This window comes from Gigantopelta aegis, chromosome 8 (assembly GCF_016097555.1).
Source record: "Gigantopelta aegis isolate Gae_Host chromosome 8, Gae_host_genome, whole genome shotgun sequence".
Taxonomy (NCBI): Eukaryota; Metazoa; Mollusca; class Gastropoda; order Neomphalida; family Peltospiridae; genus Gigantopelta; species Gigantopelta aegis.
This window is the reverse complement of record NC_054706.1, coordinates 77,708,160-77,728,586: the sequence shown is the minus strand read 5'-3', so window position 1 is coordinate 77,728,586 and position 20,427 is coordinate 77,708,160. Positions and strand designations below refer to the sequence as shown.

The 20,427-nt window shown below is 41.5% G+C and overlaps 1 protein-coding gene across 3 annotated transcripts in view; it reads right to left on the bottom strand.

Moving 5' to 3' along the window:
- The window catches only part of LOC121378419 (sodium/calcium exchanger 1-like), a 72,241-nt gene that overhangs the window by 6,210 nt on the left and 45,604 nt on the right, over positions 1-20,427 (bottom strand). For all 3 annotated transcript variants that reach the window (XM_041506590.1, XM_041506589.1, XM_041506591.1), the window contains 6 exons: positions 17,482-17,579; positions 10,220-10,387; positions 6,054-6,250; positions 4,608-4,837; positions 3,546-3,778; positions 622-727 (listed from right to left, as the gene is read on the bottom strand). In XM_041506590.1, coding sequence (XP_041362524.1) covers positions 622-727; positions 3,546-3,778; positions 4,608-4,837; positions 6,054-6,250; positions 10,220-10,387; positions 17,482-17,579 — 1,032 coding nt within the window. The remainder of the gene's footprint in view (positions 1-621; positions 728-3,545; positions 3,779-4,607; positions 4,838-6,053; positions 6,251-10,219; positions 10,388-17,481; positions 17,580-20,427) is intronic.

Here is a 20,427-nt window from a genome sequence, read left to right as displayed (position 1 = left end):
ATAAAACAATGATTCTGGTACTTACCACCATCATTGATAATAATGTTGATGTTCTAATTGTTATTCCAAAATTTCCCACCACCAATGATGATGTTGATAACAATAAAACAATGATTCTGGTACTTACCACCATCATTGATAATAATGTTGATCTTCTAATTGTTATTCCAAAATTTCCCACCACCAATGATGATGTTGATAACAATAAAACAATGATTCTGGTACTTACCACCATCATTGATAATAATGTTGATGTTCTAATTGTTATTCCAAAATTTCCCATCACCAATGATGATGTTGATAACAATAAAACAATGATTCTGGTACTTACCACCATCATTGATAATAATGTTGATGTTCTAATTGTTATTCCAAAATTTCCCACCACCAATGATGATGTTGATAACAATAAAACAATGATTCTGGTACTTACCACCATCATTGATAATAATGTTGATGCTCTAATTATTAATCCAAAATTTGCCATCACCAATGATGATGCTGATAATAATAAAACAATGATTCCAGTACTCACCATCTTAATAATGTTGAAATTCCAAAATTGCCCATCACCAATGATGATTCCAATGACATTAAAAACAAAACGACTCCAAAACTCACCGTCGTCGTTCACTATGGTGATGATGGTTTTCTTTATCTTCCCGAGCTGCGCGCCTCCGGTGGTTTCCAGCAGGTCGATCTGAAAACTCTCGTCACGTTCTGGTTTCTACAACATCGATTACAAACAGGTTGAACAAAAAATAAAGTGAAATATGATGTTAGGGACATTTTGTTAATTAGGCTAATGCTGTATTAGTAGGTATTAATTTTTTTATATTATGTCACGTTTCTATGCCTTGTACAGATACATGATTATACATAGAATTAAAAAAAAAAGTTGTTTGGATGAAGTTCTGGTATAATTTAGTAGCACAGTTTACTAACACACCACAATGGCCACATTCCTGACTAAACTAATGTCTCATTATGGTGTTATATTCTTACTATACTATTTACTACAACTTTGACCAAGATTATGATTTGTTAAAAATTCACATTTTTATTCTAACACCAACAGCGATATGAGATTTGTTTTGTAACATGTGTTAGAATGGCTATTTCTTTGGGTTTTTTTTACGTGGCTGTTGCATTGATTACACGTTTTATGTCTGTCATGACGTAAGAACATAAAAGTAGACGAGTATCGGACCAATATTAAATTCAATATTATATAATTAGGCCATTGTTGGGCCAGTATTATTAGGCCATTACTATATTGTTAGACCAGTATTAGACTATAGTTAGACCAGTACTATTAGACCATTATGCAGTGCTGAACCAGTATTAAGACTGTTCCTTTCCTTACTAGACCAGTATTAGACTATAGTTAGACCAGTACTATTAGACCATTATGCAGTGCTGAACCAGTATTAAGACTGTTCCTTTCCTTACTAGACCAGTATTACACTATAGTTAGACCAGTACTATTAGACCATTATACAGTGCTGAACCAGTATTAAGACTGTTCCCTTTCTTACTAGACCAGTATTAAACCATAGTTAGACCAGTACTATTAGACCATTATTCAGTGCTGAACCAGTATTAAGACTGTTCCCTTCCTTACTAGACCAGTATTAGACTATAGTTAGACCAGTACTATTAGACCATTATACAGTGCTGAACCAGTATTAAGACTGTTCCCTTTCTTACTAGACCAGTATTAAACCATAGTTAGACCAGTACAGTTATACCATTATTCAGTGCTGAACCAGTATTAAGACTATTCCTTTCCTTACTAGACCAGTATTAGACCATAGTTTGACCAGTACTATTAGACCATTATGCAGTGCTGAACCAGTATTAAGACTGTTCCTTTCCTTACTAGACCAGTATTAGACTATAGTTAGACCAGTACTATTAGACCATTATGCAGTGCTGAACCAGTATTAAGACTGTTCCTTTCCTTACTAGACCAGTATTAGACTATAGTTAGACCAGTACTGTTAGACCATTATGCAGTGCTGAACCAGTATTAAGACTGTTCCTTTCCTTACTAGACCAGTATTAGACTATAGTTAGACCAGTACTGTTATACCATTATTCAGTGCTGAACCAGTATTAAGACTATTCCTTTCCTTACTAGACCAGTATTAGACCATAGTTTGACCAGTACTGTTAGACCATTATGCAGTGCTGAACCAGTATTAAGACTGTTCCTTTCCTTACTAGACCAGTATTAGACTATAGTTAGACCAGTACTATTAGACCATTATGCAGTGCTGAACCAGTATTAAGACTGTTCCTTTCCTTACTAGACCAGTATTAAACCATAGTTAGACCAGTACTGTTAGACCATTATTCAGTGCTGAACCAGTATTAAGACTATTCCTTTCCTTACTAGACCAGTATTAGACTATAGTTAGACCAGTACTGTTATACCATTATTCAGTGCTGAACCAGTATTAAGACTATTCCTTTCCTTACTAGACCAGTATTAGACCATAGTTAGACCAGTACTGTTATACCATTATTCAGTGCTGAACCAGTATTAAGACTGTTCCTTTCCTTACTAGACCAGTATTAGACTATAGTTAGACCAGTACTATTAGACCATTATGCAGTGCTGAACCAGTATTAAGACTGTTCCTTTCCTTACTAGACCAGTATTAAACCATAGTTAGACCAGTACTGTTAGACCATTATTCAGTGCTGAACCAGTATTAAGACTATTCCTTTCCTTACTAGACCAGTATTAGACTATAGTTAGACCAGTACTGTTATACCATTATTCAGTGCTGAACCAGTATTAAGACTATTCCTTTCCTTACTAGACCAGTATTAGACCATAGTTAGACCAGTACTGTTATACCATTATTCAGTGCTGAACCAGTATTAAGACTGTTCCTTTCCTTACTAGACCAGTATTAAACCATAGTTAGACCAGTACTGTTATACCATTATTCAGTGCTGAACCAGTATTAAGACTGTTCCTTTCCTTACTAGACCAGTATTAAACCATAGTTAGACCAGTACTGTTATACCATTATTCAGTGCTGAACCAGTATTAAGACTGTTCCCTTCCTTACTAGACCAGTATTAGACTATAGTTAGACCAGTACTATTAGACCATTATGCAGTGCTGAACCAGTATTAAGACTGTTCCTTTCCTTACTAGACCAGTATTAGACTATAGTTAGACCAGTACTATTAGACCATTATGCAGTGCTGAACCAGTATTAAGACTGTTCCTTTCCTTACTAGACCAGTATTAGAGCTCTGTTCTGTGCTAGTTTTGAGTTAGTAAACTAGTTTGGGGGTGGCAGTCCTCCTGTGGCAGTGCAGGAAGTATGAAATCTGCAATAAAGGCTATCCTATATACGAAGCACGATATAGAGATTCATGGAATAAACCACTATTTTGCCAGATGCCTATTCGACTCTGCATTGTGCAGAGATACGGTCTTGACCACGAATGATAGTTTTATTGTTCAGCTTGGTCCAATATTAGACGAGTATTATACCGCTAAGTACTAGACTGGTACTTACGTCACTTTCAAACAGGGTGATGTCGATTGTCCGATTTATCTCCTGGTTGTCGAACTGGAGTTCCCCCTCCCCACCCTTGTAATCGATGCCGTCCTTGGCGGTGATGTCCTTTGTCTTCCACGTGACTGACACGTGACCGTCGGCTCCGTTAATGCGCTGGACCGGAACTCGTGCAACCAAGGAACTCTCCTTTATAACAATACTCGGTTTAGCGAACTCCAGAAGACCAGGTTCTAAACACACAAAAAACCCCTAGCAAAATTAATACTAGTAAACTAAATCAATTAATAATAATCATAAGACAGATATTTTAATACTTTAAGTGCACGACGAAATTAATATGCATTACATGCATCACCAATGACATGTTCGCAAACCAAGGTAACCATTCTGTGCAGATGGCTTGCGAAGATGCAATATTATAACGGGAGTAGGTTTGGATCCGTATGTATGTGCGTACGTTCATGTATGTCAAGTTGTTAGGAGAGAGGAAGAAAGGGGACGTTAAAGTTTCTTTAACGGTACCTTGGGTGCAAAAATGTAGTAATTTTCTAGTCTTCAGAGGAACCCTCTACATTATTTTCAGTAGTAGCAAGGGATCTTTCATATGAACTTTCCCACAGACAGGACAGCACATATTATGACGAGAGTTGATATACCAGTTGTGGTGAATTAGTTGGGAAGGAAAGAAAAAAGAACGAATGTGCCAAGAAAGTCTGATCTTATGACACAAGCATCACAGGCGAGCGAGGTCGATTCTTTGAATGTTTCTATTAACGAGCAGGCCAGAACCACTGGGGATAGACCCCCCCCCCCCCTCAACCAAACAACATTTGTTCAAAGACACCACAGTACAATGTTTAATGAACAGTTCCTAACTGTCACTCGTACTGTAATTATTATATTTGGTTTAGAGTGTGATGGCGTGAGGTAAGGTAGGGATCCTTCAAATTTCTGTGTCTAAAGCAGCTACTCGGCCGCAATTCCACTGACGGAGTGTGTATCTAATCAATACTAGCTTTTCACACTGCACCACATTTGTAGCTGATGACTTTAACTTACCATCGTCATTGATGATGGTGATCTGACATATGGAGATGTTGCCAAGGGCAATATCAGCACCTGGTTCTGTAGTCAGCTTAACAAAGAAGAACTCATCAGGCTCCCACTCAAAGTCATCGACGATCTCGATGAAGATTTGACGAAGGATCTCGTTTGCCCCAAACTTGATCTTGTCGTTGAATGCCTTGTAGTCCTCGCCGGCCAGCGCAGTTCCATTGATAGTCTCAACCCTGCGGACGTAGCACACCCGTTATTTACTAGATCTAGGTCTCTTTTTCACGGCGGTTCATACAAGAAACGCTTAGGACCTAAACTCGATACTGCTGCACTAGTCTCTATAGTGTATACTGGCGGTATTACTGTACTAACCTCTGTACTAATTCTCATACTGTGGTATTATTTGTATACTGCTGTACTTGCCTCTATATTGCTGTATAATCGTCATACTGCGGTACTGATTTCTATATTACTTCTGTACTGGTCCCTATACTGCTGTAGTGGTCCCTATACTGCTGTAGTGGTCCCTATACTACTGTACCAGTCTCTGTACTGCTGTACTAGTCTCTATACTACTGTACTTTTCTCTATACCGTTATACTAGTCTATATACTACTGTACTAGTCGCTATACTACTGTACTTGTCTCTATACCGTTATACTAGTCTCTATACTACTGTGCTAGTCTCTAGACTACTGTACTAGTCTCTATACCGTTACACTAGTCTCTATACTACTGTACTAGTCTCTATACTACTGTACTAGTCTCTACACTACTGTACTAGTCTCTACACTACTGTACAAGTCTCTATACTACTGTACTAGTCACTATACTACTGTACTAATCTCTATACTACTGTGCTAGTCTTTAGACTACTGTACTAGTCTCTATACCGTTACACTAGTCTCTATACTACTGTACTAGTCTCTATACTGCTGTACTAGTCTTTATACCGTTATACTAGTCTCTATACTACTGTACTAGTCTCTATACTACTGTACTAGTCTCCATAGTACTGTACTAGTCACTATACTACTGTACTAGTCTCCATAGTACTGTACTAGTCTCTATACTACTGTACTAGTCAATATACTACTGTACTAGTGTCTGTACTACTGTACTAGTCTCTATATTACTGTACTAGTCTCTATACTACTGTACTAGTCTCTATACTTCTGTACTAGTCTCTATACTACTGTACTAGTCTCTATACCGTTATACTAGTCTCTATACTACTACACTAGTCGCTATACTACTGTACTAGCCGCTATACTCCTGTACTAGTCTCTATACTACCGTACTAGTCTCTATACTACTGTACTAGCCGCTATACTACTGTACTAGCCGCTATACTACTGTACTAGTCTCTATACTACCGTACTAGTCTCTATACCGCTGTACTAGTCTCTATACCGCTGTACTAGTCTCTATACTCAAGTACTACGTTACCTGACGGTCACAGGGACGTCCAGTTTGCCAAGTCTCCGGATGCCGACCCTGACCTTGCCCTCGTTTTCAAGGACGGCGACGGCGGCGGCGGTGAACTCGATGACGGGCTTGGTCCCCCCCAGACTGTGGTCCATGTGTTTGGTCGGGCCTTTGTGCTCCGCTCGCTCCTCTTCAGGCAGCTGGATTCTCTCGTATAACTGTGAAACACAATGAAAAAAAGGTCCATTGTTGTTGTAAACATCGTATGAATAATCGTAAGTGGTTAAAATGTGTCAATTTTGCATTAAAAACCCCCAACAAAAACAAAACCCCAAAACAAAACATTTTATTTCTTTTTTGGGGGGGAGTAATAATCCTCCTAACAGGCTAATATATTGGGGAGTGACAGTCCTCCTTGCAGGCTGAATGTATCGTCCTGGGGAGTGACAGTCCTCCCTGCAGGCTGAATGTATTGTCCAGGGGAGTGACAGTCCTCCTTGCAGGCTGAATGTATCGTCATGGGTAGTGACAGTCCTCCTTGCAGGCTGAATATATCGTCCTGGGGAGTGACAGTCCTACTTGCAGGCTGAATATATCGTCCTGGGGAGTGACAGTCCTCCTTACAGGCTGAATATATCGTCCTGGGGAGTGACAGTCCTCCTTACATGCTGAATATATCGTCATGTGGAGTGACAATCCTCCTTACAGGCTGGATGTATAGTCACAGGTAGTGACAGTCCTACTTACAGGCTGGATGTATAGTCATGGGTAGTGACAGTCCTCCTTACAGGCTGAATGTATCGTCCTGGGGAGTGACAGTCCTCCTTGCAGGCTAAATATCGTCCTGGGGAGTGACAGTCCTCCTTACAGGCTGAATATATCGTCATGTGGAGTGACAGTCCTCCTTACAGGCTGGATGTATAGTCACGGGTAGTGACAGTCCTACGTACAGGCTGGATGTATAGTCACGGGTAGTGACAGTCCACCTTACAGGCTGAATGTATCGTCCTGGGGAGTGACAGTCCTCCTTGCAGGCTAAATATTATCGTCCTGGGGAGTAACAGTCCTCCTTACAGGCTGAATATATCATCATGTGGAGTGACAGTCCTCCTAACAGGCTGAATGTATAGTCATGGGTAGTGACAGTCCTCCTTACAGGCTGGATGTATAGTCATGGGTAGTGACAGTCCTACTTACAGGCTGGATGTATAGTCATGGGTAGTGACAGTCCTCCTTACAGGCTGGATGTATAGTCATGGGGAGTGACAGTCCTCCTTACAGGCTGAATGTATCGTCCTGGGGAGTGACAGTCCTCCTTGCAGGCTGAATATATCGTCCTGGGGAGTGACAGTCCTCCTTACAGGCTGAATGTATCGTCATGTGGAGTGACAGTCCTCCTTACAGGCTGAATGTATAGTCATGGGTAGTGACAGTCCTCCTTACAGGCTGAACGTATAGTCATGGGTAGTGACAGTCCTCCTTACAGGCTGAACGTATAGTCATGGGTAGTGACAGTCCTCCTTACAGGCTGAATGTATCGTCCTGGGGAGTGACAGTCCTCCTTACAGGCTAAATATATCGTCATGGGGAGTGACAGTCCTTACAGGCTGAATATATCGTCATGGGGAGTGACAGTCCTACTTGCAGGCTGAATATATCGTCCTGGGGAGTGACAGTCCTACTTGCAGGCTGAATATATCGTCCTGGGGAGTGACAGTCCTACATGCAGGCTGAATATATCGTCATAGGGAGTGACAGACCTCCTTACAGGCTGGATGTATCGTCATGGGTAGTGACAGTCCTCCCTAAAGGCTGGATGTATCATCATAGGGAGTGACAGTCCTTACAGGCTGGATGTATCATCATAGGGAGTGACAGTCCTCCTTACAGGCTGGATGTATCGTCATGGGAGTGACAGTCCTCCTTACAGGCTGGATGTATCATCATGGGTAGTGACAGTCCTCCTTACAGGCTGGATGTATCATCATATGGAGTGACAGTCCTCCTTACAGGCTGGATGTATCATCATAGGGAGTGACAGTCCTCCTTGCAGGCTGGATGTATCATCATAGGGAGTGACAGTCCTCCTTACAGGCTGGATGTATCATCATAGGGAGTGATAGTCCTTCTTACAGGCTGGATGTATCATCATAGGGAGTGAGTCCTCCTTACAGGCTGGATGTATCATCATAGGGAGAGACGGTCCTCCTTACAGGCTGGATGTATCATCATAGGGAGTGACAGTCCTCCTTACAGGCTGGATGTATCATCATAGGGAGTGACAGTCCTTGCAGGCTGGATGTATCATCATAGGGAGTGACAGTCCTTACATGCTGGATGTATCATCATATGGAGTGACAGTCCTCCTTACAGGCTGGATGTATCATCATAGGGAGTGACAGTCCTTACATGCTGGATGTATCATCATATGGAGTGACAGTCCTCCTTACAGGCTGGATGTATCATCATAGGGAGTGACAGTCCTCCTTACAGGCTGGATGTATCATCATAGGGAGTGACAGTCCTCCTTACAGGCTGGATGTATCATCATAGGGAGTGACAGTCGTCCTTGCAGTCTGGATGTATCATCATAGGGAGTGATAGTCCTTACATGCTGGATGTATCATCATATGGAGTGACAGTCCTCCTTACAGGCTGGATGTATCATCATAGGGAGTGACAGTCCTCCTTACAGGCTGGATGTATCATCATAGGGAGTGACAGTCCTCCTTGCAGTCTGGATGTATCATCATAGGGAGTGACAGTCCTTACATGCTGGATGTATCATCATAGGGAGTGACAGTCCTCCTTACAGGCTGGATGTATCATAGGGAGTGACAGTCCTCCTTACAGGCTGGATGTATCATCATAGGGAGTGAAAGTCCTCGTTACAGGCTGGATGTATCATCATAGGGAGTGACAGTCCTTGCAGGCTGAATATATTGTCAGGGGTAGTGACAGTCCTATTTGCAGGCTGAATATATTGTCAGGGGTAGTGACAGTTCTCCTTACAGGCTGGATGTATCGTTATGGGTAGTGACAGTCCTCCTTACAGGCTGGATGTATCGTCATAGGGAGTGACAGTCCTCCTTGCAGGCTGAATATATCATCATGGGTAGTGACAGTCCTTGCAGGCTGAATATATTGTCAGGGGTAGTGACAGTCCTTGCAGGCTGAATATATCATCATGGGTAGTGACAGTCCTTGCAGGCTGGATGTATTGTCATAGGGAGTGACAGTCCTTGCAGGCTGAATATATCGTCATGGGTAGTGACAGTCCTCCTTGCAGGCTGGATGTATGGTCCTGGGAGTGACAGTCCTCCTTGCAGGCTGGATGTATCGTCCTGGGGAATGACAGTCCTCCTTGCAGGCTGAATGTATCGTCATGGGGAGTGACAGTCCTCCTTGTAGGCTGGATGTATCGTCCTGGGGAATGACAGTCCTCCTTGCAGGCTGAATATATCGTCCTGGGAATGACAGTCCTCCTTGCAGGCTGAATGTATCGTCATAGGGAGTGACAGTCCTTGTAGGTTGGATGTATCGTCCTGGGTAATGACAGTCCTCCCGGCAGGCTGGATGTATCGTCCTGGGGAGTGACAATCCTCCCGGCAGGCTGGATGTATCGTTCTGGGGAGTGACAGTCCTCCTTACAGACTGAATGTATTGTCATGGGGATTGACAGTCCTCCTTGCAGGTTGAAAAGGGAAGATTATAGTACAGAATGGCAGAATGGCAGGATTAATGTATATTCTTGGGCGAGTGGCAGTCCTCCTACAAACTGCATGTACAGTTTTGTAGGGTGGCAGTCTTCCTGTAGGCTGAACAGGGAAGCTCTATAAACAGTACATTAGTAAAAGCAGTGATGACCTAGGACCCATCCCGAGTCCGATCTCCGATAAGATTGGGGGACTGACTCGGGACAAGACCTAGTCAAAACGTCCTTTTAACTCTGCCTTCTACAGAGATATGATTTTGAACGATTTTACACTGTCGTTAAGATTATGTTATATAGTTATACGTATGTCTATATGTATGTCCGTCCGTTCGTCGGTCCATCCGTCTGCTTGTCTATCTATGTGTGTGTGTATATATATATATATATATATATATATATATATATATATATATATATATATATATATATATATATATACACACACATGTACCATCTATTTTGAATGACTTACATTCTGGAATGACGTCATGACCTGTGGGATGAGTTTCTTGCCGCCGGTCATGACCCGGGTGGCGTTGATCCGGTACCAGCCTCGGTTGTGAGACTCTCCCTCTATCAGCTTCTTGGCGGCAATCTTGGCGGCTTCTTCTTCAGGGAGGTCTTCAATACGTCCAAGATCCTGAAACAATTCAACTTCACAAATAAGCCAATTTATCACAGACGCTTTAAGATGTTTTTTTCAAATTATGTTATGAATTGAGACGATTTAAGATCTTTGTTGAATATTTAGTACGTTTCTGATTGTTCTAATGTTTGTAGTAGGTAAAAGTGGACTGTACTTTCAATTTCGTTTTATATGTACGAAAATATATACTAGGAACTACAGTGAAGTTTGAGCTACTACAAACATTAGAACGATAAAAAGAAGCCCACATTGTATACACAACAAAAAAGAACGTACATTAAATACTTGTATGTAACTTCGGTAGTATAACATGGTCTACAGAGTCTTCTAATCAGAAACATTCTATAACACCAGAAAACTCAGAACAGTCTTTTTATATGTGCAGAACGTGTAGAAAGTATAATTCTGGTTTGTGAATGACTTATATTAAAGGGACATTCCTGAGTTTGCTGCAATCTTTAACATGTTATCGACTAACAGATACTTTTTAACGATTGTAATTACATATCGAATATATTTTTCTGCATAAAATATTAGTGACTGTATATTAAACGTGTTTCTGATCATTCTAATATTTGAACTAGATTAAATTTCATTTTATGTCCTAAAATATTCCCGACTTAATATTTGTAAGAAGCCCAAACTGGATTGCGTTGTCAAATAATTTCGTACGTACGAAAAAAATAGTTTAGGAAATATAATTAAATTTAACATAGTAGAAATATTAGAACGATCAGAAACACGTTTAATATACAGCCACTAATATTTTATGCAGAAAAAAATATTATATCTGATATGTAATTACAGTCGTCAAAAGGTCTCTGTTAGTCGATAACATCTTTAAAATAGCAGCAAACTCAGGAATGTCCCTTTAACAGTGCAGACTATATTGAAAACATATTTATGGTTTGTGAATGACATACATTAACAATGCATAATGTGTTGACAGCATAATTATGGTTTGTGAATGACATACATTAACAATGCATAATGTGTTGACAGCATATTTATGGTTTATGAATGGCATAGTAACAGTGCAGAACGTGTAGAAAGTATAATTCTAGTTTGTGAATGACTTACATTAACAGTGCAGAACGTGTAGAAAGTATAATTCTAGTTTGTGAATGACTTACATTAACAGTGCAGAATAGGCTGAAAGTATAATTCTAGTTTGTGAATGACTTACATTAACAGTGCAGAATAGGCTGAAAGTATAATTCTAGTTTGTGAATGACTTACATTAACAGTGCAGAACGTGTAGAAAGTATAATTCTAGTTTCTGAATGACTTACATTAACAGTGCAGAACGTGTAGAAAGTATAATTCTAGTTTGTGAATGACTTACATTAACAGTGCAGAACGTGTAGAAAGTATAATTATAGTTTGTAAATGACTTACATTAACAGTGCAGAATAGGCTGAAAGTATAATTCTAGTTTGTGAATGACTTACATTAACAGTGCAGAACGTGTAGAAAGTATAATTCTAGTTTGTGAATGACTTACATTAACAGTGCAGAACGTGTAGAAAGTATAATTCTAGTTTGTGAATGACTTACATTAACAGTGCAGAACGTGTAGAAAGTATAATTCTAGTTTGTGAATGACTTACATTAACAGTGCATAATGGGCTGAAAGTATAATTCTAGTTTGTGAATGACTTACATTAACAGTGCAGAACGTGTAAAAAGTATACTTCTAGTTTGTGAATGACTTACATTAACAGTGCAGAATAGGCTGAAAGTATAATTCTAGTTTGTGAATGACTTACATTAACAGTGCAGAACGTGTAGAAAGTATAATTCTAGTTTGTGAATGACTTACATTAACAGTGCAGAACGTGTAGAAAGTATAATTCTAGTTTGTGAATGACTTACATTAACAGTGCAGAACGTGTAGAAAGTATAATTCTAGTTTGTGAATGACTTACATTAACAGTGCAGAATAGGCTGAAAGTATAATTCTAGTTTGTGAATGACTTACATTAACAGTGCAGAACGTGTAGAAAGTATAATTCTAGTTTGTGAATGACTTACATTAACAGTGCAGAACGTGTAGAAAGTATAATTCTAGTTTGTGAATGACTTACATTAACAGTGCAGAACGTGTAGAAAGTATAATTCTAGTTTGTGAATGACTTACATTAACAGTGCAGAACGTGTAGAAAGTATAATTCTAGTTTGTGAATGACTTACATTAACAGTGCAGAACGTGTAAAAAGTATACTTCTAGTTTGTGAATGACTTACATTAACAGTGCAGAATAGGCTGAAAGTATAATTCTAGTTTGTGAATGACTTACATTAACAGTGCATAATGGGCTGAAAGTATAATTCTAGTTTGTGAATGACTTACATTAACAGTGCAGAACGTGTAGAAAGTATAATTCTAGTTTGTGAATGACTTACATTAACAGTGCAGAACGTGTAGAAAGTATACTTCTAGTCTGTGAATGACTTACATTAACAGTGCATAATGGGCGGAAAGTATAATTCTAGTTTGTGAATGACTTACATTAACAGTGCAGAACGTGTAGAAAGTATAATTCTAGTTTGTGAATGACTTACATTAACAGTGCAGAACGTGTAGAAAGTATAATTCTAGTTTGTGAATGACTTACATTAACAGTGCAGAATAGGCTGAAAGTATAATTCTAGTTTGTGAATGACTTACATTAACAGTGCAGAATAGGCTCAAAGTATAATTCTAGTTTGTGAATGACTTACATTAACAGTGCATAATGGGCTGAAAGTATACTTCTAGTTTGTGAATGACTTACATTAACAGTGCAGAATAGGCTGAAAGTATAATTCTAGTTTGTGAATGACTTACATTAACAGTGCAGAACGTGTAGAAAGTATAATTCTAGTTTGTGAATGACTTACATTAACAGTGCAGAATAGGCTGAAAGTATAATTCTAGTTTGTGAATGACTTATATTAACAGTGCAGAATAGGCTGAAAGTATAATTCTAGTTTGTGAATGACTTACATTAACAGTGCATAATGGGCTGAAAGTATACTTCTAGTTTGTGAATGACTTACATTAACAGTGCAGAATAGGCTGAAAGTATAATTCTAGTTTGTGAATGACTTACATTAACAGTGCAGAACGTGTAGAAAGTATAATTCTAGTTTGTGAATGACTTACATTAACAGTGCATAATGGGCTGAAAGTATAATTCTAGTTTGTGAATGACTTACATTAACAGTGCAGAACGTGTAGAAAGTATAATTCTAGTTTGTGAATGACTTACATTAACAGTGCATAATGGGCTGAAAGTATAATTCTAGTTTGTAAATGACTTACATTAACAGTGCATAATGGGCTGAAAGTATACTTCTAGTTTGTGAATGTCTTACAATAACAGTGCAGAATGGTCTGAAAGTATAATTCTAGTTTGTGAATGACTTACAATAACAGTGCAGAATGGGCTGAAAGTATGAATGACATAAATGAGTGGTGTTTTGGGGCGACAGGCAAATATAAAAGTACGATGGGTCAAAAAGAAGAACGCAGATCGATTCTAAAACGACCGCGCATCAAGCTAGCGCTTTAACACTGGGCTACGTCCCTCCCCCTACGCCAGTGAGTGCAGACTGTGTTGGCAGTGTGATTCCCTTACCACTGGGCTACGTCCCTCCCCCTACGTCAGTGAGTGCAGACTGTGTTGGCAGTGTGATTCCCTTACCACTGGGCTACGTCCTTCCCCCTACGCCAGTGAGTGCAGACTGTGTTGGCAGTGTGATTCCCTTACCACTGGGCTACGTCCCTCCCCCTACGCCAGTGAGTGCAGACTGTGTTGGCAGTGTGATTCCCTTACCACTGGGCTACGTCCCTCGACCTACGCCAGTGAGTGCAGACTGTGTTGGCAGTGTGATTCCCTTACCACTGGGCTACGTCCCTCCCCCTAACGCCAGTGAGTGCAGACTGTGTTGGCAGTGTGATTCCCTTACCACTGGGCTACGTCCCTCCCTCTACGCCAGTGAGTGCAGACTGTGTTGGCAGTGTGATTCCCTTACCACTGGGCTACGTCCCTCCCTCTACGCCAGTGAGTGCAGACTGTGTTGGCAGTGTGATTACCTTACCACTTGGGTACGTCCCTCCCCCTACGCCAGTGAGTGCAGACTGTGTTGGCAGTGTGATTCCCTTACCACTGGGCTACGTCCCTCCCCCTACGCCAGTGAGTGCAGACTGTGTTGGTAGTGTGATTCCCTTACCACTGGGCTACGTCCCTCCCCCTACGCCAGTGAGTGCAGACTGTGTTGGCAGTGTGATTCCCTTACCACTGGGCTACGTCCCTCCCCCTACGCCAGTGAGTGCAGACTGTGTTGGCAGTGTGATTCCCTTACCACTGGGCTACGTCCCTCCCCCTACGCCAGTGAGTGCAGACTGTGTTGGCAGTGTGATTCCCTTACCACTGGGCTACGTCCCTCCCCCTACGCCAGTGAGTGCAGACTGTGTTGGCAGTGTGATTCCCTTACCACTGGGCTACGTCCCTCGACCTAAGCCAGTGAGTGCAGACTGTGTTGGCAGTGTGATTCTCTTACCACTGGGCTACGTCCCTCCCCCTACGCCAGTGAGTGCATACTGTGTTGGCAGTGTGATTCCCTTACCACTGGGCTACGTCCCTCCCTCTACGCCAGTGAGTGCAGACTGTGTTGGCAGTGTGATTCCCTTACCACTGGGCTACGTCCCTCCATCTACGCCAGTGAGTGCAGACTGTGTTGCCAGTGTGATTACCTTACCACTGGGCTACGTCCCTCCCTCTACGCCAGTGAGTGCAGACTGTTGGCAGTGTGATTCCCTTACCACTGGGCTACGTCCCTCCCTCTACGCCAGTGAGTGCATACTGTGTTGGCAGTGTGATTCCCTTACCACTGGGCTACGTCCCTCCCTCTACGCCAGTGAGTGCAGACTGTGTTGGCAGTGTGATTCCCTTACCACTGGGCTACGTCCCTACCCCTACGCCACTGAGTGCAGACTGTGTTGGCAGTGTGATTCCCTTACCACTGGGCTACGTCCCTCCCCCTACGCCAGTGAGTGCAGACTGTGTTGGCAGTGTGATTCCCTTACCACTGGGCTACGTCCCTCGACCTACGCCAGTGAGTGCAGACTGTGTTGGCAGTGTGATTCCCTTACCACTGGGCTACGTCCCTACCGCTACGCCACTGAGTAAAGACTGTGTTGGCAGTGTGATTCCCTTACCACTGGGCTACGTCCCTCCCTCTATGCTAGTGAGTGTAGACTGTGTTGGCAGTGTGATTCCATTACCACTGGGCTACGTCCCTCCCTCTACGCCAGTGAGTGCAGACTGTGTTGGCAGTGTGATTCCCTTACCACTGGGCTACGTCCCTCCCTCTATGCTAGTGAGTGCAGACTGTGTTGGCAGTGTGATTCCATTACCACTGGGCTACGTCCCTCCCTCTACGCCAGTGAGTGCAGACTGTGTTGGCAGTGTGATTCCCTTACCACTGGGCTACGTCCCTACCCCTACGCCACTGAGTGCAGACTGTGTTGGCAGTGTGATTCCCTTACCGCTGGGCTACGTCCCTCCCCCTACGCCAGTGAGTGCAGACTGTGTTGGCAGTGTGATTCCCTTACCACTGGGCTACGTCCCTCCCCCTACGCCAGTGAGTGCAGACTGTGTTGCCAGTTACCAGTGCAGTCCCTGTGTTGTGCAGACTGTGTTGGCAGTGTGATTCCCTTACCACTGGGCTACGTCCCTACCGCTACGCCACTGAGTGCAGACTGTGTTGGCAGTGTGATTCCCTTACCACTGGGCTACGTCCCTCCCTCTATGCTTGTGAGTGCAGACTGTGTTGGCAGTGTGATTCCATTACCACTGGGCTACGTCCCTCCCTCTACGCCAGTGAGTGCAGACTGTGTTGCCAGTGTGATTCCCTTACCACTGGGCTACGTCCCTCCCTCTACGCCAGTGAGTGCAGACTGTTGGCAGTGTGATTCCCTTACCACTGGGCTACGTCCCTCCCTCTACGCCAGTGAGTGCAGACTGTTGGCAGTGTGATTCCCTTACCACTGGGCTACGTCCCTCCCTCTACGCCAGTGAGTGCATACTGTGTTGGCAGTGTGATTCCCTTACCACTGGGCTACGTCCCTCCCTCTACGCCAGTGAGTGCAGACTGTGTTGGCAGTGTGATTCCCTTACCACTGGGCTACGTCCCTACCCCTACGCCACTGAGTGCAGACTGTGTTGGCAGTGTGATTCCCTTACCACTGGGCTACGTCCCTCCCCCTACGCCAGTGAGTGCAGACTGTGTTGGCAGTGTGATTCCCTTACCACTGGGCTACGTCCCTCCCTCTACGCCAGTGAGTGCAGACTGTGTTGGCAGTGTGATTCCCTTACCACTGGGCTACGTCCCTCCCTCTACGCCAGTGAGTGCAGACTGTGTTGGCAGTGTGATTCCCTTACCACTGGGCTACGTCCCTCCCTCTACGCCAGTGAGTGCAGACTGTGTTGGCAGTGTGATTCCCTTACCACTGGGCTACGTCCCTCCCCCTACGCCAGTGAGTGCAGACTGTTGGCAGTGTGATTCCATTACCACTGGGCTACGTCCCTCCCTCTACGCCAGTGAGTGCAGACTGTGTTGGCAGTGTGATTCCCTTACCACTGGGCTACGTCCTTCCCCCTACGCCAGTGAGTGCAGACTGTGTTGGCAGTGTGATTCCCTTACCACTGGGCTACGTCCCTCCCCCTACGCCACTGAGTGCAGACTGTGTTGGCAGTGTGATTCCCTTACCACTGGGCTACGTCCCTCCCTCTACGCCACTGAGTGCAGACTGTGTTGGCAGTGTGATTCCCTTACCACTGGGCTACGTCCCTCCCTCTACGCCAGTGAGTGCAGACTGTGTTGGCAGTGTGATTCCCTTACCACTGGGCTACGTCCCTCCCTCTACGCCACTGAGTGCAGACTGTGTTGGCAGTGTGATTCCCTTACCACTGGGCTACGTCCCTACCGCTACGCCACTGAGTGCAGACTGTGTTGGCAGTGTGATTCCCTTACCACTGGGCTACGTCCCTCCCTCTATGCTAGTGAGTGCAGACTGTGTTGGCAGTGTGATTCCCTTACCTTGGCTAGTCTCATGATCTCCGCCTCTCCGTGGTGTTCACCTGTCGTCGACCCGCCCTCCTCATCCGTCACCGTGTATTTATTGGCTGTAGTTTCACCTTAGACAACAGAGAGGAAGTCAGTAGCCACGCGTCCACTTTAAACTACATACACACAGGTACCGCATACTTTATCTTAACAGCATATAATTAATAACTAGGCATATAAATATGTAGTCCTTCACAATCTCTCTCCCCACACACTGTTTATAAACCATCCACCCTCACTACACTCCCAAACATATATATGTAAGGATTGTTATTATATATTTTTAGAACATCTGTATTTACAAACAAGTAAAGGTTTGCTTTAAGGAAAATAACAATTTATCCAATCCAAACATGGTATATAATAGATGTTGAAAAATAAACAAAAAAATGTCCTAACAACTAGTTACTAGACAACTGTTGAAAATTTATTTATTATTTATTTTATTTTATTTTATTTTATATTATATTTTGTTTTATTTTATTTTATTTTATTTACTAGTATTTATTTATTTATTTATTTATTTATTTATTTATTTATCATCATCATCAACATCATCATCATCATCATTACTGTAATTTTTGCTGGGTATTTTTTAATTATAAACAAGAGTACCAGTGAGGTACATGATACGCCCATCAGGAGTTTGATGGAAAATCATATCTATATTAATGAATATGTTACGGGTGTGATTCAATTCTAATTATGTGAAATTTTGCAATGGGATGTATGTACAGTTTATTTTGGACCAACCACCATCTCAAGTTGTTCGTACTAGTGAGGTTTGATGGTCTTGTATGCATCTATATGCAAGATATGAACTGGACAAGGATTTACTGTTCTGTGCAGTAGACAGTGGAAAGTAGGTCACAGTGACCTAGTAATAGAACGTGACATACCGCCATCCCAAGATGTTCCTACATGTGAGGTTTGATGTTCCTGTGTGCATCTGTATGCAATATATGGTCTGGACAAGAAAAAGGTACGTACGTACATACGTGCGGACGGACAGACTGACTGACTGACGGACGTACGTACGTACGGACAACGCCATACCAAAATACGACCCATAGCTGGGCGTATAGAAACCTAGTCATTGTTTTGCTATGTATTAAAGAAAAAAATGACATAAAAATTATTAAATATTTTCATTTAAATCAGGTGATAATTTTGTTTAATTTAATTGTTAATTTTTGCTATCATTCTTTGGTATACCAAATAATTAGATTGATTATCATAATAACAACAACAATCATAAAAAAAATAGAAACATTCAATAAAAACACTCTAAACACTATTTCTGTGTAAAAACAAATTAATATGCAACAAAATTTACTTCCATCTTGATACATTTAAGGATTGTCTGTTGTTTCTTTTACGTTCATCGGGGTATGAACAAAAAAAATCATCCGCAAACTGTGTGAATCGGCGAAGCCGTTCTCACATAAGTTTGCGGATGATCTTTTTTGTTCATACCTAGATGAACGTAAAAGAAACAACAGACAATACTTATAATTAAATTTGAATGATACATGCTAATAATAACACTAAAACGTCATACTTTATTTTGAATTATTTTTTATCCATAAACAATAACGCTCATTAAGACAACTTGCCCATATAAAATAACGTCATCACATATGCCGTTCCCTGACGACGTAATATTTACGTTCATTGAAAAATGAACAAACTCCTGTTGCTACGTCTGGACCAATCGGATGATGTTACGTTGTAATGAATGTAACAGAAATTTAATATATATATATATATATATACTTTTTTGTAGCATATTCGAAACCAGTTATGTTTTCGTAGTTATAAGTGAAAAAGGAAAGTTATATCTTCAAATGTATATTCTATTATGTGTACAAATCTATCTATCCATCTATCTATCTATCTATCTATATATATGTGTGTGTGTGTGTGTGTGTGTGTGTGTGTGTGTGTGTGTGTGTGTGTGTGTGTGTGTGATTATGTAGTGTTGTGTAGTGTTGCTATTGTTTCTAGACGAACCTCGCCTACCTTATAAATGGAGTTTACTATTTTCAAACCAGTTCGTGTTGTACTGTGTCGAGAGTTGCTATGTTTGATTTATCTGCACGTCATTGCGCAGATTTCTATAGGATGTTGTTTTTCTTGTCCACATAACACCTAACTTGTCCACAAAACTCTTCTAATTTAACCTGACGTTGTTAGTACAAAGACTGCACACTGCCACTACTTCCTGATTGGTGAAAACTAAACTGTAAGCTTCAAACAAAGTCTAACCTACACGGAGAATGTGCAAACAAAACACTACAAAGCAAAGAAGCTAACACACATTTATCAGGATTTTATTATGCATTCTTAAAAACACAGCACCTACAACAAACACTCTAGCCCCTTTAATACCTCCTGCCCCTCCTGCCAAAAATAAAAGAACCATTAGGCTGAAAACATTTTTAGTTTTTTTTTAGTATCCAGCTACACTGAAAACGTGTCGGTAAAGAATTGTATTAAAAAATAGAAAAAATAGTTTTTTTTTCCTTCAGAGGATTCAGAAATAAACTACAAAAATAGAAAATAAAATAAAATAAATAAACAAATACATTTTTAAGAAAGCAACCCTATAAAAGTTAGTTTAACTGATGGTACTATTATAGAGATAAAGACGTGTGAAAGAAAGTAGAATGGTGTATTTGACAAACATTAGCGCTATGTCGTGTATAATTGATAGTTACTCAACATGCACGTACAGTATAGGGTACAGCAATGACATACTGCGTGGTTTTGTAAACCTAATGACTTTAAGCTTGTAAACATGCTGCAGCAGAAAAGCTTATTTATTAGCTCAGCGATCACTCATAACTGAGAACAATATATATACACATGTATGTTTGTATGTATGTATGTATGTACGTACGCACGCACGCACACACA